We start from the raw sequence: 20484 nt of genomic DNA on the forward strand, positions 1-20484 counted from the left end.
AGAGCTGGCCTTCCTGTGTAATTACAGACGCAATACAACACTCTGTCTTCTGGGCTATTACTGCCACCACATGAGACGCAGGCAAAGGGGAGTCAGAAGTGGGGTGGGCAGGCACAGTGAAACAGACTGAGATGGTATCAAATTCGGTTAAATTGCTGTCAATGGAATGCCTTGGCAGCGAGCACCCAAACACCCAAACACACACTATATGCGGTTAGACTGTAGAATGTCCTTTCTGTCAGTAGCCTAGCCTCTCTGCTGAAGAGGGAGCCAGTGCATTGCTGGCTGCTGATGTCACAGTTTGAGTACCTCTCTGATTTTGTGTTATTGTGTGCCGCCAGCTGCAGCTGAGTAACCAAAATCTCCACATCGCTTTTCTCCCCAGAGACAGCACACCCTTTCACCCTGAAAATCTGCGCCGTCCTCGGCTACAGATTTGAACCGCATGCTGCATGGCTGAGGACAGGAGCCTTTCCCCCGGCTGTGTGCAACATTCAGCAGGACTTTATCCATGCCTACTAATTATTTATACATTTCTGTCATATTCATTGAATGTGTTTATGTAACTCTGTAACGCTGTTCATCTGTACACATGACATCTATTGCTTCTGTCCATCCAGGGAGAGGGATTCTCCTCTGTTGCTGCCCTGAAAGTTTCTTCACTTTTTTCCAGTGAAAGGTTTTTTTCTATTTTTTTCGGGAGTTTTTCCTGATTCAATGTGAGGTCAAAGGACAGGGATGTTGTATGTGTACAGATTGTAAAGCCCTCTGAGGCAAAATTTGTGATTTTGGGCTATACAAAATAAACTGAATTGAATTGAGTTGAATCTCCTTCTCGGTCCACACTGTGGTGGTTATATGTGCAAGACAGACACTGAATCAATGTTTCACCAGACTCAGGAATCTGATTTGATTCAATATTCAAGCCAAAGACAACCGGTTAGGCTCAATGATTAGTTCCAGTCTCAATTTGAATGTTTTTGAACACAGCTGAATTTGAATTCACCAGGAATTCGTTTTTGCATAGGTGGGAGTGTATCTTTCCCCAGTGTTAGACATGCTACAAACAACCCTATATTTTTGTGGAACAGCTATGCTACAAGCTGCTCAGAAAAAGCAGATTTGGACACTGAGGATATAAAAATGAAACGTCACAGGAACCAATTATTTATCCTCCCTCCTGCTGCATGGATATTTTACCAACACACCTTTTCAAATATATTTCAAATAATATATTTTTCAAATGACCACTGATCTTTTACAAATTGTAAACACATCTCAGGTGTCTTCCCACATGCCCTAAAAACTGCAAGTTATTACACCACTCCTAAAGAAGGTTAGTTTAGACCCCGAAATAATGAAAAATTATAGGCCAATATAAACCTCCCATTTAAAAAAAAAATTGGAAAAAGTGGTCTTTCAACAGCTGAACACTTCTTGGCTGAAAATAACTGTTTTGATGTCTTCCAGTCCAGGCACTGCTATTGTTAAGGTTTTTCAACGACATCCACTTAAACACAGACAGTGGCAGAACTTCAGTCTTAGTATTACTAGATCTCAGTGCTGCATTCGACACGGTCTACCATGACATACTAAAAGACAGACTAAAAGTCTGGGTAGGACTCTCTGGCGCAGCACTTAACTGGTTTGAATCCTACTTGAAGGACGACAATACTTTGTGTCTGTAGCTAATTACACATCAGAGCTGACTAGGATGACATGTGGTGTTCCCCAAGGTTCAATATTGGGGCCTCTTCTGTTCAACATCTACATGCTTCCACTGGCTTGGATTATGAAAAACAACAAAGTGTGTTATCATAATTATGCAGACGATTCGAAGGGGTTTGGTGCCGAGACCCTATGGGGGTTGTAGTTCCCCTTCTGGGTTCATTCTTGGTCGGTTCGTTCTTTTATGTGTGCAGCTCGAAACACTGGACCCAAACGCCGTCAACGTGGGAAAAGCAACTTTATTGCTCAACAGGATTCAAAAACAGGATACAAAACAGTCTCACACACAAGATCTTCCACGATCTAGACAAGACGAACCGACAAAGGGGAATGACATGAACAGGACTTAAATACAGAGCGCTGGTGCAGGTGATTGGACACAGGAGGAAACAATCAGGGACAGGGCAGACAATCACAAGGACAGGAAGTACAGAGAAACAGAGGACACAAGAGACAAGGACTTCAAAATAAAACAGGAAACACGACAACACTACAGATCCTGACAATAATTCCATACAAGGGTTGGCTAAATGCATTGAAGAAATCAACAACTGGATGTGCCAGAATTTTCTTCAATTAAATAAAGAAGTAATTGTTTTTGGTCCCAAGGACGAATGATCGAAAGTCAGCGCTCAGCTTCACTGATGTTAAAAACCACAAACCAAGCCAGAAATCTCGGTGTTATGAATTCAGACCTTAACCTGAATGGCCATATCAAAAAAATTACAAAATCAGCCTATTACCTGAAGAATATATCAAGGATTAGAGGATTTATGTGTCAACAGGATTTGGAGAAACTTGTCCATGCATATTTATCTTCAGTAGACTTGACTAGTGTAATGGTATGTTCACAGGCCTCTGTACAAAGTCAGTCAGAAAGCTGCAGCTGATTCAGAACACTGCAGCTCGAGTCCTCAATAAAACCAGGAAAGTGGATCACATCACTCCAGTTCTGAGGTCTTTGCACTGGCTTCCTGTCCAAGAAAGAATTCTACTTTCTACTTTTCTGTTCCAAGAGTCAGAACTAAACATAGAGAAGCAGCGTTCAGTTCTTCTGCTCCACATATCTGGAACAAGGTCCCTCAAAGCTGCAGGACTGCCAAGACCCTCAGCTCCTTTAAATCCAGATTGAAGAATTTTCTGTTTAATTTAACCAGATTCAAGAAGGATATCAATACATTTCTGCATCTCACTACTGCTTATTTCTTTAACTGCACTGCAACTTTTTCTATTCTATTGTTTTTAAGGTTTTATGTTTTTATATCTTTTCTTTTGCTTCAAGACGGCTATACTCTAGCTAGAGTACGGGTCAGCGAGATTATGAATCTCAGAAACACAGAAATTAGAGAATTCATAACTTGGGTATGAATCTAAAATGCCAAACTGAAAGAAGCGATATCTCTCAAATGAACGTCAATGATACATCTTATTACTGGTAATATTTGCATATATATTGCAACGTCTTCCGGCAGTAACACTGCAAAATGTTCTAGTTGTATGTTCATTAATAGAAGCAAAAATCACCGAACCATACACCCAAGTTATTCAAACATCTGCTTATGTTGACTGAATAGTAAAAGACTGAGGTCTAACCCAGATCAGAAGTTGTGTGTGTGTGTGTGTGTGTGTGTGTGTGTGTGTGTGTGCATGTGCGTGAGTGCGTGTGGGATTATGCAGTTCTGCTCTGCTCAACATGATCACCAATGACCCAGATGATGACACAGTGCAATAGTTTCCATCTGATATAAAATTGGTGGAGGTCCAGGTTACGACTTGGAGCCAGTGCCAGGCTCTCCTCAGAGCCTTTATTTATCACTGGTCCACCATGCAGACCTAATCCCTCTTACAGAGCCTCATTCCAGCGCTAACACAAACCTCCCACACTCCGCTAATGCTGCTCTCACTCCATTTCTCTTCACTCCACCCAGCCCTCTTTTTTACTGTCAGCATCTTGGATTAATGAGAACAATTGAGCTTCCCTTTGTGTATGTTATATATAATATATATATATATATATATATATATATATATATATATATATATATATATATATATGAAACATGCGGTTAGGCTCAGTAAAAGTGTTATTGTCACTGGTAACTAAAGACTAAAGTCATTTGGGTAATTAACTCCAATCACCAGTAAGAAAGTCAGACATGCTGCACGCCCACCAACCACCTGGACCTCCACACCCTAACTTTCCACCTACTTCCTGCAGTGGCACTAAAGGTTGGCGTTTGTGGTGGCATGGGACGTGGTTATGCTCAGCTGCAGGGGGAGAGCGGGGGAGTGGCTCAGGGAACAGGTGCCGGGAAGAGGCTTAATTAGCCTCAGCTGCATTAGATCAGGGGTAATGTGTCTTTACCCTATATCAGGTGTGTTGCAGATGGAGCAGGGGACCGGCAGAGCACGATCACAATAAAGAATATTGCCAAATGTTACACGACGTGTGCTCATTCCTTGGTGCTGGGGGGGGAAACCCGGGGATTGTGACATGAACGTGTTACAGCGTTGAACCTACATCTTGAGGTTCAAACTCATACTAGCTGTACTTCAGTCTCAAGACAGGAACATGCAAGTCCTTTCTGATGAGGAAACAGCAGGTCATATGTACGTCCTTTTGTTCATGCTGATTGTTCAATAGTGGTTTAACGGACCAATATTGATTTGTGAACTGTGCATATCCCTCCTCGCCGTTTGGCACGCATGCTAACTGCGGACCAATTATACAGTTTATCGTGAAATAAATACTCAATCAGGACTTCAACAATAATGCTTTCTAGTTGCCGAGCTCTGATAATTTATATTGTAAACAACCAATCCATATTTAGATTGACAGGAGAAGAGTTAGCAGTGCTGCTAACGGCCGCTAATGAAGATTCCGTTCAGTTACATTATGATGCTTTCAGGCTCTGTTCAGTGAAAGTGAGTATTGGGCGAAGGTAAATTATGTTATCATAATGTGTAATCTCGTAAAATATAGATGAATCCAATAGTTTGACAGAGAGGTGTTCGCAACAACATAAATAGATATTAGGATGAATTATGCGTTCAATTATGAGTTGTAATGTTTACAATCGCTCTAAGCGGCTTAAAACTATTGACAAGTGTTGTGTTAATTCATAAAAATGTAATGTTTTATTTCCTTATTTGAATTGAGTTTTTAATGAATAAACAAATATTCATGAATTGAAAACATCGCCATAAAATACTAAAACAAAGTAAAACATTTTGTTTTGTTGATGGTTTACTGACTTCAGGGCAGTTGAAATGATTTGGGATGGTGACTAAAATAGTCTTATAGACCATCTGCTATAATCAAAAACAAAAGGGATCTGTATCCGTCAATATGGATCATCAATGATCATCAATTTCAAAATAATAATAATAATGTACCCTTTGTTGGGGCCTTTATTGGGGACATTCTTCTCTGCATTTGACCCATCCTTAGTTATTAAGGAGCAGTGGGCTGCAGTCAAGCACCCAGGGAGCAACTGTGACTCAAAAAGTTCAAACCAAAGTCGAAGCATTTGAAACAATTTAATAGCAGCTCACGTGCTTGTTTAAGATGTCATGACTCGTCGGTGAGCTGATATTAACAGGAAATAACCTTCTGCATGTGCTTCAACTTTGTCAATGTGCTCCTGAAGGATCAGGCTGCAATGAACACAAAGGACACTTCAACATGAACTATGGGGAGAGCGGGGATCAAACCGGGTACCTTGTGGTTACAAGACGACCACTACACTGAGCTACAGCCACCCAATTAGTATCAGCAGCAAAAAAAAACTGATATGGGTATATTTGCTCCCTTTTTTTTTCTTTTATGCTGATCCGAACCGAAAATTTTTTGATCCGTTGCACCACTATTGTTGACAATGTGTATAGGCCATACCAACATTATAAATGACAGTTTGCATTAGCACATGTTGTATCAAGAGCTGCGGAATCCTTTTTGTTTTGTCGATAACAAGAGTATCATCCTTTTATCAAATATCATATTTTGAGCTAAATTACATAACAAAAATTATGGAAACGTGAGCGTCTTCTTAGCAGGTGTAAGAGGGGTTCAAGTTCCCAGAGGACAGGAGGACATTGCAGCAGATTAAATATCAGAAATAACACACATAACACTGAATTCCCTTGAAACTTAAATAATTTATTTACCACCACAACAACAATGTTAGCAAAGTGGGTCACAATAACATCATTCATCATCAAACAACAAATACACATACAAACTAACAGCTCTATTGTGACAAAGTTGATGCTTAGCTCTCTTTTAGCTGCTACTCAACAAGTCCACTGGCACTAAGCGGCCGAAGGGGCTGGGGTCAGGTGACCAACATCGAGACTATTGGATAACAGGGGGATTTCTGACTAACAAGAAACAAGGTACATTAAAATAGTACAAAAAAAACAGTGCAGTTGCTTTGTATTTAAGAATAATGAATGACAGACATTTTCATTCAAGTGAGATAACAATATTATTTTGGTAGAAAGATGGCACACTGATGGACACTACAAAACGCTTACTAGAGTGGTGGCTGCTGATGGTTGGATACATTTTGTAATAATGTTGGGTTTATGAGTCGTATCCTACTAATACGTCCTATAATCTCCAACACATCTCCAGCGCCATCATCACTTAGCAGAAGTCTGAATCCAGACCAATCTGTGGCTGTGCTGAGTATGACGACTTTGTGTTCAGCCAGTAAACATACAGACAATGGAACATGAAGGACAGCCTCTGTTTATGGACTTAACATCAATTACTCTAGACTAAACAGCAACAATCTGTGCGTTATTAAGATTAAATGGATAATTCTGGTTTATTACAATTTGGGTCGATAATTTGCAATTATCTTTTGGTTCCCACCTGGCGTAGAGTTTGCATGTTCTCCCTCAGCCAGCCATGTGTTTTCACCCACAGACAAAATACATGCAGGTCAGGTTAAGTTATAATATGAGCATGAACAGTTGTCTATGTGTCTATTACTCAAAAGTTTGAATGTGGGGAACATTTTAATATTTCTTTTGTAATGATCTGTTCAAATTCAAAATTCACAGTAACTAAGCGCGACGGGTTGTACTGAGTAATTTGTGCGTGAGCAGAGTGGAGCGGTGGGGTCAAACAAATACAGGACTTACAGGACACAGATGGTCCCATGTCAAACTGACTAATCTGGCTGTTAAAGAACACTGTACAACACACCACTGTGGGATCAGGGGGCTTGCTTGTTAGTTCTAATTCAATAAGACTTGAATTGTTGTCTTTGTTTCGGGATGAACAGACAGGTTGGAAACAAACCAACACTTTATCAAAGCTATTCAAAACACTTTTTTTGGAGGTCAAACTTAAAGTGCGCACACCTAATCACTAATCATTAATATTCCCTCATTGCACAGGAAAACTGTGTACACTACAGTAAGTACAGCAGGTCAAAGCTGAACTGTGTAAACATCATACAATGTAATACTACATCAAAAAAGAAACTGATGATGTCACTTCTTATAGCCACTGGTTCACAAACCTCTGTAAGGCAATGTCATCTCTAGAATGATTCTTTAAATCTTTCCCAGTTACAAAACCAAACATAAATGAGGATCTACCACTCGAAACCTTGCTAGTATAACACTTTATTATTTTAGCAAAGCTAACCAATGATGTATCTGTCAAAGTACAACTACAGCTCCTGAAAAAGACATTTAACTAGCATGGCATAACTGAGTAACAACCACCTGGGTGTGTTTATCAGGGACGGAGTTAGTAATTTGGAGGCCTAAGGCAAACAATGTCCTGCTTTACTTCTCACCGTTCTCTAACTGGGAATGTTGGTATTGGCAGTGATAGAAGAATGCTGGGACAAGTAAACCTTCTGACAATTAAAGGTAAAACAATTAATACTGCACAGGAAAGCCCTGCATTCAAATGTTTACTTCAGGTGTGTGACAGAGAGGTATTATCAGCACAATGGACTCAAATTTACTTCATTTCAGTTCAAGGTTGCTGTCAACTCTACTGTGTCTGGTACATGTAGTACCACAATGTTTTCTTCTGAAGTAGAAGTACACAGTCAGTTGTACACAGCTGAGTTGCATATGTTTTAAGTGCTTTGGGGGTTATTTCAGGTACAATGAGTGAGTAATAGGAACATAATTAAATATTATCTACAGTATGTCATGGCAGTTGTGTTGCTAAGGACCAAAAGAAGCTCAGTGTGAAGTTGTTTGTTTAAGCGGTTCTCAAAAACAACACAAACATTAGGCCAATTCTGAACCGCATGTTTGTTTTTTTACATCCACTGCACCAGTTAATTGTCTTGAATAATTAAATCATTGGCTTGACTAGACATTGTGATTCAAAATGATCTTCTTTTTTTTAAACACTGCAAATAAATAAAGAAAATAAAGAAACTCAGGTTACTGCTTTGTAATATTGAATGGAGATGATGGCCAACTACAAAAATATGGCAATTGTTGTAATAAACTGAAATGATCCTTTAAGGAGCTCCCATGTGATGTTTTTCTGTTGTGGTGGCTTATGTATTCATCATTGTATCTTTTCAAACATTTGTAATAAAAAATGTAACTAAACTAAAAAGGTACCCAACAAAGACAAACACAGAAATGAGGACATGGTTTCCCTGTGGTGAGGTTGGAGGTGCAGTAAAGTAGGTGTCAGGGTTGGGGCTGTGTTATTTTCAGGACTTATTTCATATATAGACAATTATCACTTATACTTCCAGTGTTTGCCTTACTCTTGTGACTCGTGTGATAATCATGTGAGGTGATTCGTGTTGACAGGGCCTTCAAAATGCAAAAAAGGGTTTGTACCTGTACAAAAAACATGTCTGTCACTGTACGCCTATAGTACGTTTGTATATATTTTGTATTTGTGTCCATATATATGTATGTATGTATGTATGTCGCATATATGTGTCCCGTGCAGTGGAATCACAATAATAAAATTGGCATGACTTTGATACCACTGCTAAGGATTATAAATCCATGTTTTCATTCAATGTGTTCTGCTTGTCAAAGTAATCTCTAGGCAGTGCAGATGTGTGCACTGGAATAACAAACAATAACCACGGGGGTGTTTTCAAAGCACTGGCACTGAAATCTTATAGATTATAACATTCAATTTAATAAGTTACTAAGCAAATACACGTTTATGACAAAAACTGGTTCTTAATGACCGTAAACATATTTTTGACTATGCTGTTATGGATAAGTCCGCAATAGCTAGTACTGTCAGGATTTATCAATTGGGATCTCCTTTTAGAGTACATTTCAATACAGTCAGATTGTTTAAACCATGACCTTCCCTGGATTCATTCACATAGTTGCTGCTTGGTATCAACTAGTTTCTCATGAACAAGACCCCATTCCCATTTAACCTGGTTTATCAACTTTTGCCTGGAGCCGAACATGGAACAATTTCACTGAGAGACAGCAGTGATGAACACCTCAAAACTTCTACTGCATGATTTCATGGTTTTCAGCTGCATATAATTACGTGTGTGGACGTTTTGCTGTCTTTGGTTTGGTTTGCATGGCCACATAAGAACAATGTAATGTTCATTAACACTGGGCAGGCACTCCAGGAGAGAAGGTTTAATGGTTATAAAGGCTGCATGTTGACATTGGATAACTCCCGGTGCTTGGAAAGCCAGACATTACACACCAACCACACCATGCACACAAATGAGGCAGTGAGAACCTGTGTCAACCAACCAAATACTGCAATGCAACACCGTACTTATGGTACTCAGCATTGGTATCAAAGTCAAGTTCCTGGTATGACCACACTGTCCCTGTATGTTGTGTATGCATTGAATTGCTCTGCACACACACTGCTGTGAGTATACCAGTACATGTACAACAAAGTACAAGTTTGACTGTATGTATGCACAAATCCACTATGAGTGTGTGTTGTGTGTGTGTGTGAGAAGGAGGAAGAGAGGGAGAGTGTGTTTGTGCTGGCTTGTAAGGGAGTCTAGCTACACTTGCAGGACTTGACCTTCATGTTGGAGAGCTGCTCTATTTTGGGGGTCTTGCCGATGTAGTAGAGGATGGTGAGGGGCTCCAAGTCCTGGGAGACACAGCATGGCGATGCCGATGCTTCAGGGTTGATGGTGTTGTACAGGCCTAACACCTAAAACACAAGCATTATAGCTATTCCATGAAGAAATTAGGACTTTAAAAAAATATAACTCTGTCCCTCATATAGTACCTTGGAATGCTGGGTGTCTGCACTCCACAGATAGGGACAGGCTCCGGCACAGAAGTTAGCCTCGTAGCCCTTTGGCTCGTGGATCCACCTCCAGCCCAGGTCCTTCTTAAAATCTATGTAGAGTGACCGTAAGCAGCAGTTGTCCTGAACGTTTCTACAAAAAGATGCAGGGAAGAGGTGAATCGTAGTGTAGTAGGAACTAGAGTTTCAGCTCCTGTCTGACTTTGGTGGATACAGTTAATTATAGATTGAGGGTCGCTCCAGGATGAGACACCTGAAGAGTCCACCAAAGCAGAAAAGGCTGAAGCTCGTAGCGAGACAGGTCATCTTATTATTAAATTACCAGTATTCATTTATTTTCCATTGTTGTTGTCCAGCACTGTGTTCACTTGGAGCCTATATGTGTTGGCTATTTGTTCTGTCAAGACAATTTACTTCAATTCAATGCAAATACCAATGTCAATTACATTTGAACTGTTGCCAATGAAGTAAAAGCTCATAATTACTGTCGCTGGACTCTTTTGTCTGATTATCTAAAATAAAACATCTACTGACAGCGAAGAATACTTTGGATTCCTGACACCTGAAGCAGGACTTCGGATCAACATGGAAAACTTAAAGAGGAGAGAATCTCTTCTGATGTGCAAGTGTAATTCCAGATCAGTACCTGGAGCAGTAGGCGGCATCCAGCGCTCTCTTGGATCGATGGCCTGTGTGCTGGGACTGAGACTGGGACCTCCAGCCGGTATGAAGGCAGCAGCATGAGGAGAAGGTGTGGAGCCCGAGTGCTGTGCCGCCGCTTCTTAAACACCTTCAGGTCAACGCCATGGATGAAGCTGTCATCAATACCTGGAAACACATTAAAAGCTGTATTTACTGTATGCCAGTACTAAGTCAAATATGTGAAACTATGCTTGCAACCCCCTCCCCCACACCACACCACACATTATGGCAGGCTCTTCGCCCCACCAGCATGTTTGGAAGGGGACATGAAGGCCGATCCCAAAAATGTTGATACTTAAAATCCTAAAACCAAGAAATGATTTAGCATTCCTACATTTGCGGTTCCTTCTTCTTGAAGTCAATGTGTTTTTGGTTCGATGTTTGAAATAAGGTTTTTGGTTAACACAATCTGAAGAGATGTTAAGGTTTTGTTCTACAATATAAAATACAATATATATATATATATATATAAATATAAATATACAGTAAAAACTATTATATGTGGAGGGCCAGTTCCCATGCCAAAGAACGTGGCATCTTCTTAAGAGATACAGCCGTTTATGAGCTTTCCTCACCAGGATGGAGATGTGTGATGACCATGTCAGGTTGTTGTGATGTTGATTCCCAGAGACTTAAAACTGCTAACTTGTTCCACTTCAGCTCCATTAATGTAGACAGGGGTGTGTGTCTTCGCCTCCTTTTTTCTGAAATCAACTATCGGCTCCTTGGTTTTACTGACGTTGAGCAGTAGGTTGTTTTCTGAGCACCACTGCAAGATTGTTGATTTTCTTTTTATATGAAGTCTCATTGTTGTTTATAATCTGTCTGTTGACGGTCCACAAGCTCTTATAAGGATGCCAAGAGATTCACACATGACTGTGTCAGATACGATAGGGTTTCTGATGTTCATGCATCTTATACAGTCATGTATCTTGAGCAATACAGGTGAAATTAAATATGGCATGCTGGCTGTTAAGTGTCTTGAAGTGGAATGAATGTGAAGCATGGAGCTTTGAGGTGGCCTGCGGCGATGAGAGACGATGATGAGAAAAGGGCTTTTCTGAGACTGGAGGTGTGCATGGAAGGCTTGGTTGGATTTATCTGGAACAATCTATCTTTAACAATCTCGCTACATCCACAGAAACTCTGTAACATTGATATCAGATTCAGATTCAACTTTATTGTCAGGTACTGAGGCAAAGAAATGTTGGTTAGCATCTGACCAGCAGTGCAAAGAGCAGTATATATATATATATATATATATATATATATATATATATATATATATATATATATATATATATATATATAAATAAAAAAGTGCAATGCAGATATATGTATATGTCTTTTCTAACCTGCTGCCCGCTGCGCTGCAAGTCTCTAAAAAGTGTTAGGTAAGTATTGCATTGAATATTGGTTGGGATTGTCGAATTATGGCTCGTTTCGTAATATCTCTGTCTGAATACATCTAATATATTATTGGTATCTGTAGTAGCGTTAGCTGGATGCACCATATTTCCCTCATTTTTTCCCTAACATTGACTTGTGGAGTTTGAAGTAATTATATGTTTGGTTGTTGAACCCGCTATGAGTTATTGGCATGTATTGAATTCTCTAAAAGTAATGTCACCGTTAGTTAGTTAGTTAATTTGTTAGTCTGCTAGTTGGACGAAGCTAACTAGCAGACGTTAGCTTAGGGCTTTAGGCCAACATTAGCCTTGAATGCGCAGCGAAAAGCTAAGCTGCTCTGTTCCTGCCTGTGAAATGCAGTTAAAATGTCAATAGCTGATTAACTAACAGGGTTTATTTGTACTTTATGTTTAGTAGTTAGATTATTATTAATAACAATGTTTTGCTATTTTTATCCATTGCTACCGGGCTTAACCTCAACTAACACAATGTTACGGAGTATTGCTGACTCTTGCTTCGGACTCAGATGCATGTTTGACTGACAGCTGCCGGCAGCTGAGCTGTGTGGTGTTGTATGACAGTAAATAACGTGTGTGGTAACTTAGCTTGTAAGTTAAGGACAAAAAAGCTGTCTGGGCAGTTTTTCCGGCTAACGCTGTGTTCAGGGTTTTGACTTTTTCGCGCTACTTTACTACCGTGATTTGTGATTTGTGGTTATTGTAGACACTCCAGAGAGGGGCGGGGTTAATGGTTCATTTATGGCATGAAATATCCACCATGGAATAAATTACCACTATTTCTGTTGTGGAAGTCCCACAAACGTCAACATATCAAACACCCTAGTGTCTGGGTTCATAAATCCATAGCCCACACAGCCTCGAGCTGCGTCTGGATGAAGCTGCTAGATTAAGCACTATTATATGGTCAAAATAATGTATGCATTGATTTTAAAGACAATTCTTTTAAGACATGCATTGCCAATACAATGTATATTTTCTGTATAGCAGAATTACTTGACAATTTGCAATGTCATCCTCAGATTTTTACGGCTGTGACACACAAACTGACCCCCGTCGAATTTTAGGTAAGAAATGTTAATTGGAACATTTTAGGAGGGAAACGTTTCACAGCAACTCAGACTCATTTGAGAGGGAATTGTATACCTGTTTAAACTTTCTAAAACTAGTAACTTTAATGATATGGTTCTATAATGACCAGATTTGTTTTAATCCATTAAAACACTATCTTAGTGTATGGAACAACTAGCTTTTAGACTGCATGTTTGCTGTATGTTGCACTGAGGAATAATGAGATTTGTATCTGCTTGTGTGATTACAGATGCTGTCAAAGAATCAGGTCACACGTGCTGGCCACAGACGACGAGATCCTGAAAACATGCCATTAGATGGTTCAACCTGGCAGCAGACCGGGTAGCTCCAGGAGGCGTGCTGTAAATACCCCCCCCAATGAACAAACCTAATGTGTATGAAATATAATCTGTACACATCTAAAAATAATTGTCCTTTATAAACTGTTTTTGATATCATTTATAGTTGCATTTCTTTTTTCCATTGATGCTTTTTAAATATGTTTGTCAGCTCTGAGATTTTTCTGTAGTTATTTTGAGTAATGGATGATCTGGGCCAAATGAGCCGCTTTATGAACGGGTCCAAATTGAATATGGGCGGATACGGGCCGTATCTGGTCTGGATCTTTGACCTTTAGCCGTTCCGGATACGAGCCGGAACGGTGTGTATCTAGACTCAGATCCGGACCCGTTTTGCAGATCCGTTTCTGGAGCTTATGATATCTCCCGGGCGGATCCGGAACGGAGTCAGTTTGCTATCTGGGGTGGATCTTCTTCAGTCTCCTCAGGAAGAAGAGACGCTGGTGTGCCTTCTTGACCAGGGTTGAGGTGTTGAGGGTCCAAGAGAGGTCCTCGGAGATGTGGACACCCAGAAACCTAAAGCTGGAGACACGCTCGACCTCCGTTCCGTTGATGTGGAAGGGGGCGTGTGTGCAGCGTTTGGTCTTTCTGAAGTCCACAATAATCTCCTTGGTCTTTCCGGTGTGTTGAAGGCCAGGTTTGTTGTTGGCGCACCACAGTGCCAGTTGCCAGACCTCCTCCCTGTAGGCCGACTCATCGTTGTTATGGATGAGGCCCACCACCGTTGTGTCGTCTGCGAACTTGATGAAGGTGTTGGAACCATGTACAGGTGCGCAGTCGTGGGTGAACAGGGAGTAGAGGAGAGGACTCAGCACACAGCCCTGTGGAACGCCAGTGGCTCAGGGTAAGGGTAGAGGAGGTGTGAATCGGCGAATTGAAGGGGGTCCAGAGTGGGTGGTAAGTAGGTTTTGAGATGAGCCAAGACCAGCCTCTCGAAGCACTTCATTATGATGGGTGTAAGTGCAACAGGCCGAAAGTCATTAAGGCTTGCTGCAGTGGAGTGTTTTGGCACTGGCACGATTGAGGTGGTTTTAAAGCACGTTGACACAACTGCTTGGGCCAGTGACAGGTTGAAGATGTCAGTCAGGACCCCCAGTCAGCTGCCCAGCACAGGCCTTGAGCACACGTCCACTGATGCCATCAGGGCCCACAGCCTTACGTGTGTTGATCCTGCTCAGCGCAATCCACACATCCGTGTGGGAGAGGGGCTGGTGGTCTGCAGGGGGCACAGTTATGATGGCAGCTTCCTGGTTATTCCTGTCGAAGCGAGCATAGAAGTTTGTTCAGCTCATCAGGAATGGATGTGTCACCGGTTCGGTTGGTGGTGTTGGAGGGTTTGTAGTCCGTAATGGGCCTGGATGCATTGCCACATGCGTCGAGGGTCGGAGTTGTTGTAGAAGTACTCCTCAATCCTTAGCTTGTGGCTGCACATGGCCCCTCTTGATGCCCCTCTTCAGGTTGGCTCTGGATGAGCTGTAGGCTTGCAGATCACCTGATCTGAAGGCCGGTGTCGCAGGCCTTCAGTAGGAGGCAGACCTCACTGCTCATCCATGGCTTCCGATTCAGGAACGTTTTGATGTGTCTGACAGAGGTGACGCTATCAATTTTGGTACTGATTTAGTCAAGAAACGGAGGAGGCAAAAGAGTCGATGTCCGTGTGGTAGTCTAAGGAATAATTCTACATTGGAAAACTCAATATTGTCTCTGTGGTCTCTCCTTATGTTCTCATTACATCATCACAACAAACAAAAAACCTCATGAACGCAAGCCCATCTGCGCCCCCTCACAAGGTCATTTCAACCAATCAGATTGTGACACCGCATAAAACTTGCTCTGTTCCACAGCCAATCATATAACAATAAAAGTCTCTTCATACATGACTTTATCATGGACAATATGCTTGATCTTCTCTGCGTGATTATTTTCTACTGAACAAACCATACCTGATGGCCATCCATACATGGACAAACCTTGCTTTGAGGGCTCTGGGGGTGGAACTGTAGTTATACAATGTAAGGACATCAAAACCATTCAAATCTCAATCCTAACTCCATCATCTTTTGAATATCTGGCCTTTATATTCTCTGGACCCAAATGTATGGTCACTGACATCCACCGCTACCCTCTCTTAACTATCTGAACTACTCACCGAGCTCAACACAATTTTACCATTGTCCTTCTTCTCTGTGATTTCAACATTCACATAGGCAATCTCACCTCCAATTCAGCATATAATTTATGGACCGTCTCAATTGTTTTAACCTCAACCAGTATGTTAAATTCTCCACCCACAATCATAGACATACCATGGACCTTGTCTGCTCAACTGGCAACCTATCTATCCATAATCCTGGACTTTCATATTCCCACCACGGTATCTAAACAACAGCATACAATCACCTTCCAAAATCCCAAGTATATTTCTCCTAAACTCACCCCAACCTGAACAATCCCTCCAAGTGCAGCTTTATTTATTATCAAACAGACACTCCCCCTCCAGTGGTGTTCTTGACCTTGATGCTAGTGACCGTGGCTCATTTGTTTGTATTAGAAATGCAAAACAGAGGAAAACCAATTCACACCCACTTGGTCAGAAAAAACCTTAAAAATATGTAATGACCATTTATTACCTTTGCATACGCACAAAACGGGGCCTGAAAGAGTCGTACGCCACTTTGAGGTTGTCTGAGGCAAATTTGTGATTTTGGGCTATACAAAATAAACTGAATTGAATTGAAACTTGACCGGAGAAAGTGCGCACCCATATGGAAACTCTGACCCATGCATACAGACATTTTGGAGATGCAAAAAGTGAGTTGGTGAACTGAAGCCAGACTGTGGAAATGTAATGTTAGAGGCATCATTACAGGTATATTGATTGTTGACAATATTACAATAAAGAATATCACCAGCATTATCTTGAACATGCCGTAACAATTTTCTTAATCAAATAACCTGCAAACCGTGCCTCCAGCTCCTCACTCTTGTTGGGAATAATGTAGTTATTTGATGGTACAAACGTGCAGCACGGGCAATGCAGGCTGATCTTGAATCCACTGTTTCTGTCTGTGGAGAAACAAAGGTCACAACGAGGGGATGCAAACATGTAGCATTTGCAATACATTATGAGAAATGTGCTGCAGTGATGGGAGGACACTCACCTCTGTGGTTTAGCCATTCATTCACTGCCTCTGTCACGTCAAAAGATAGCCACTCTCCCTCCGTTTGTGTTCGTACCACCTTGCTGTCTATATATCGCTGTGTTGGAGATGTCAAGTCCTTGTGTCCTAAAATCTATGTACAAAACAGATGCATGAAAGGTCAAAATTGTAGTAGTAGAGTAGAAATTATATTTTAGACATTTTTATATATATATATATATATATATATATATATATATATATATATATATATATATATATATATATATAATTGATTAGTTTGAGCAGTTGAGCATGCTGCTGAACCATTACTGGCCATAATTTGCAATTATTACTGTGAATTTAAGTTATTACTAATCCATATAATTTGTATATCATTTTTCTATTGTTATTTTTGTCAATATCATCTATCCATCCATCCATTTTCAATACCGCTTATCCTCATTAGGGTCGCGGGGGCGCTGGAGCCAATGTATATAATTAGTTTCCCACTCCCACTGGTATTAGCGTGCTGTGGTTAGGGTTTGATTAGGGTTAGGCAACTTAACTACTTAAATCTGTTTAGGTTTGTTGTCATGGTTAAAAGACACATATTGGGACTGATGGTAGGACAAGGTGTTCAGCGTAAGTAACCATGGCGATCTATCCCGGTAAGAAGTGAACCTCTGTCGTAGGTTGTCTGAAAACCCAGAGTTAACCCTGAAGTTACCTTGGTAACCCTAATCAAATCCTACTTTGTAGTACAGGCCTCCGGTTTGGATACAGGCAGCAGTAGATGCACATATCCAATTAAATGGAGATGTCACAGTCCGAATGCAAGCAGATAATGATGGAAGGCTCTCTTTTGATCAACTTAATGCTAGTGCAATGTTTCACATCCAAATATCGACTGCTGAGTGAAGTCTGGATAATAGTATATTGTTTAGCAAGTGCATCCACAGCAGTTATAACATAATACATCAACATAGAAGACACACACGCAGCCATAGCTTTGGAGGACAGTTGGTTGAGGTCAATCAGCCTGCTCTTTTCTCTGATTGATTGGCCAGGTCTGGGAGAGGAGCAGTGAGAGTGTAACCAGATGCTGGACAGACCTCTGTTATTCTGTCCTTCAGAACCATGTGTTTATGTTGGCTCATCTCTGCTTAATGTGTAAAACACAATCCCTGCTGCTTTTATTGAGATCTCCTGTTAAGACTGGTGTGGGAAACCTGACAGGACAGACACTGAAGCTCAGACACACAGTATATAGTGAAAATAATCAGATTTCTGGATGATTGTACTGTTTGACCCCTTTAGATGACTCACTTTGTAACCCACATTGTCTTTTAAAGACCTTTGTGCTTCTTCACCACTGTATGTTTTCGATTCTCACTTTTATTTGCATGCGTTTTCTTTTTACACATATTTGTATGAGCATATTAAAAGACATTTAAAAAAATATATATATATATATATATATATATCAACAACATACTGTTAAACCAGTTGAGTGAGAGTTCCAGAGGGAGGAGCAGCAATAAGGAAGGCCCTCACCCCCCCAGGCCCGGTGCTTGGACAGAGTAGGGGGGGTAAGGCGGTTGGCGTCAACAGATCTGAGGTTGCGGGTGGGAGTGGGGGGAATCTTGAACTGGATGATTTGCTGTATGGGAACCAGTGGAGGTTTTGAAAGAGTCATGATGTTACCAAGGGGGGAGCATGTAGAGGATGAAGAGGAGAGTACAGAGTACCAAACCTTGGGGGACACCTTGAAAGACTGGTGGAGTTTAATTATTTGCTCGAAGTGGACAGTTGGTTGTTGATGGTCTCAATTTTGATTTGTAGAATGACAGGAAGGAGTTACATTTCTCAACTGTTAAGGAGTGGTAACCTATTGTCCATAGGTTGAAGGGAGGTTTTTTTTTATGTGGAGAAAAGGACCTTAGGATCACTCTGGTTGAGGGATTTAATGTAAAGAGCGGTATAGAGCAGCAAACCCTGGTACAAGAGAAGGGCTTGGGAACGGCTGGCTGATGGATTGTAGATTTTACTGTAGCCTGGCAAATGGGACGCTGGCGAAAACTTAACGCCGCTCCATCTATGACTGTTTTTATTTAAGGTTTTTCTACCTTTTTACAATTTAACATTGATTTTAATTATTTTTAATTTTATTTAACAGTGTAGCCATTCTTCTGACTTAATTATTCTGCAAATCTTGGATTATTTTTTATTTTGTGATTGCCGTTCTCCTGCTCCTGCTCTCCACCGCTGCGATCTGGTCAACTGGCGTTGGCTGGCTAGCCAACAGTCTCTTGTTGGCTAGCCGACGGTCTCTTGCTGGCCGGCGGCTACCAACGAGCCAGCCGACTCCCTGCTCCATGCTGTTGCTCTGAGGCTGGTCGCCTCTCAGCGGTCCTGATGCTCCGGTGATCCGGTCCGTGGTTGGCGATTGCATCCTCCCCGGCGGCATGGTTCTGCAGTATTCCACCCAGCGTCGGAAATACACGAGGGCAAAGGGCAAAATTGCCCCTAAGAAATATCATTTTGCCCATGATATCACTAGGAGAGGGGCAAAAAATGCCCCCATAATTTCCTCTAATAATTATGATAATTTAATGAACTTGTCAAAAGCACATTGTTTTTCTACCTTTTTACAATTTAACATTAATTATTTTGAATTTTATTTAACAGTGTAGCCATTCTTCTGACTTAATTATTCTGCAAATCTTGGATTATTTTTTATTTTGTGATTGCCGTTGGCTCCTGCTCTCCACCGCTGCGATCTGGTCAACTGGCGTTGGCTGGCTAGCCAACAGTCTCTTGTTGGCTAGCCGACGGTCTCTTGCTGGCCGGCAGCTACCAATGAGCCAGCCGACTCCCTGCTGGATGCTCTCCACCGCTGCCGCCTGGACAATCCTGGACAACTGCCGTTGGCTGGCTAGCCGACAGTCTCTTGCTGGCTGGCCACCGGTCTCTTACCGGCCGAAGGCTGCCAACGAGCCAGCCGACTCCCTGCTCCATGCTGTTGCTCTGAGGCTGGTCGCCTCTCAGCGGTCCTGATGCTCCGGTGATCCGGTCCGTGGTTGGCGATTGCATCCTCCCCGGCTGGCATGGTTCTGCAGTATTCCACCCAGCGTCGGAAATACACAAGGGCAAAGGGCAAAACTGCCCCTAAGAAATATAATTTTGCCCCTGATATCACTAGGAGGGGCAAAAAATGCCCCCATAATTTCCTCTAATAATTATGATAATTTAATGAACTTGTCAAAAACACATCGTAGCCCTGACCCGGTCCAGTTGCCATATCATGTTTTGGATTTTCGCCTCGATGTTGCGTGTGAGTGATGAACCGAATGGAGCGCTTCTTGATCTCCTGTGAGTGTGAGGAGAAATGTTCATCGTCAACCCAGCACAGGTTGAATTCTTCTGCGGACTTCATCAAGAAGAGCGACAACGTCAAAAAATACGTAGCCATCGCCTACGGTGAGTGATAACTAGTAGTAATTATTTTGAACTTATTTAGTTTGCTTTAGCTCTGATGGTGCGTTAGCTCCAAAGGCTCGCTTGCTAGCTAGCGAACGTTAGCTAGAGTGTAGCCACATCCTCATAAGTTACGGCCATCTTGTGGTTCACAACAATCCTCTATTTGGGGATAAATACAATTAGTTGAGACTGCAGTTGACTGGGGTTTCAAGGGTTACATGTTTAGATTAAGTCCCTTATCATATGTAACATACTATTGTTGTTTTTGTGTGTTCAATCTCAACACAGTGGAAGACCTCATGATGATCTCACTG

General features: G+C 41.4%; 1 protein-coding gene across 1 annotated transcript in view; it reads right to left on the minus strand.

Moving 5' to 3' along the window:
• Positions 1–5874: 5874 nt before the first annotated feature.
• tgfb2 (transforming growth factor, beta 2) overlaps positions 5875–20484 on the minus strand; it is a 62717-nt gene continuing 48107 nt past the window's right edge. The window contains 6 exon segments of the mRNA XM_034529166.1: positions 5875–9889; positions 9968–10121; positions 10635–10690; positions 10692–10816; positions 16503–16613; positions 16709–16841. Of these exon segments, the coding sequence (XP_034385057.1) occupies positions 9731–9889; positions 9968–10121; positions 10635–10690; positions 10692–10816; positions 16503–16613; positions 16709–16841 (738 nt within the window). The 3' untranslated portion in view covers positions 5875–9730.

This window comes from Cyclopterus lumpus, chromosome 25 (genome assembly GCF_009769545.1).
Source record: "Cyclopterus lumpus isolate fCycLum1 chromosome 25, fCycLum1.pri, whole genome shotgun sequence".
NCBI classification, from domain to species: domain Eukaryota; kingdom Metazoa; phylum Chordata; class Actinopteri; order Perciformes; family Cyclopteridae; genus Cyclopterus; species Cyclopterus lumpus.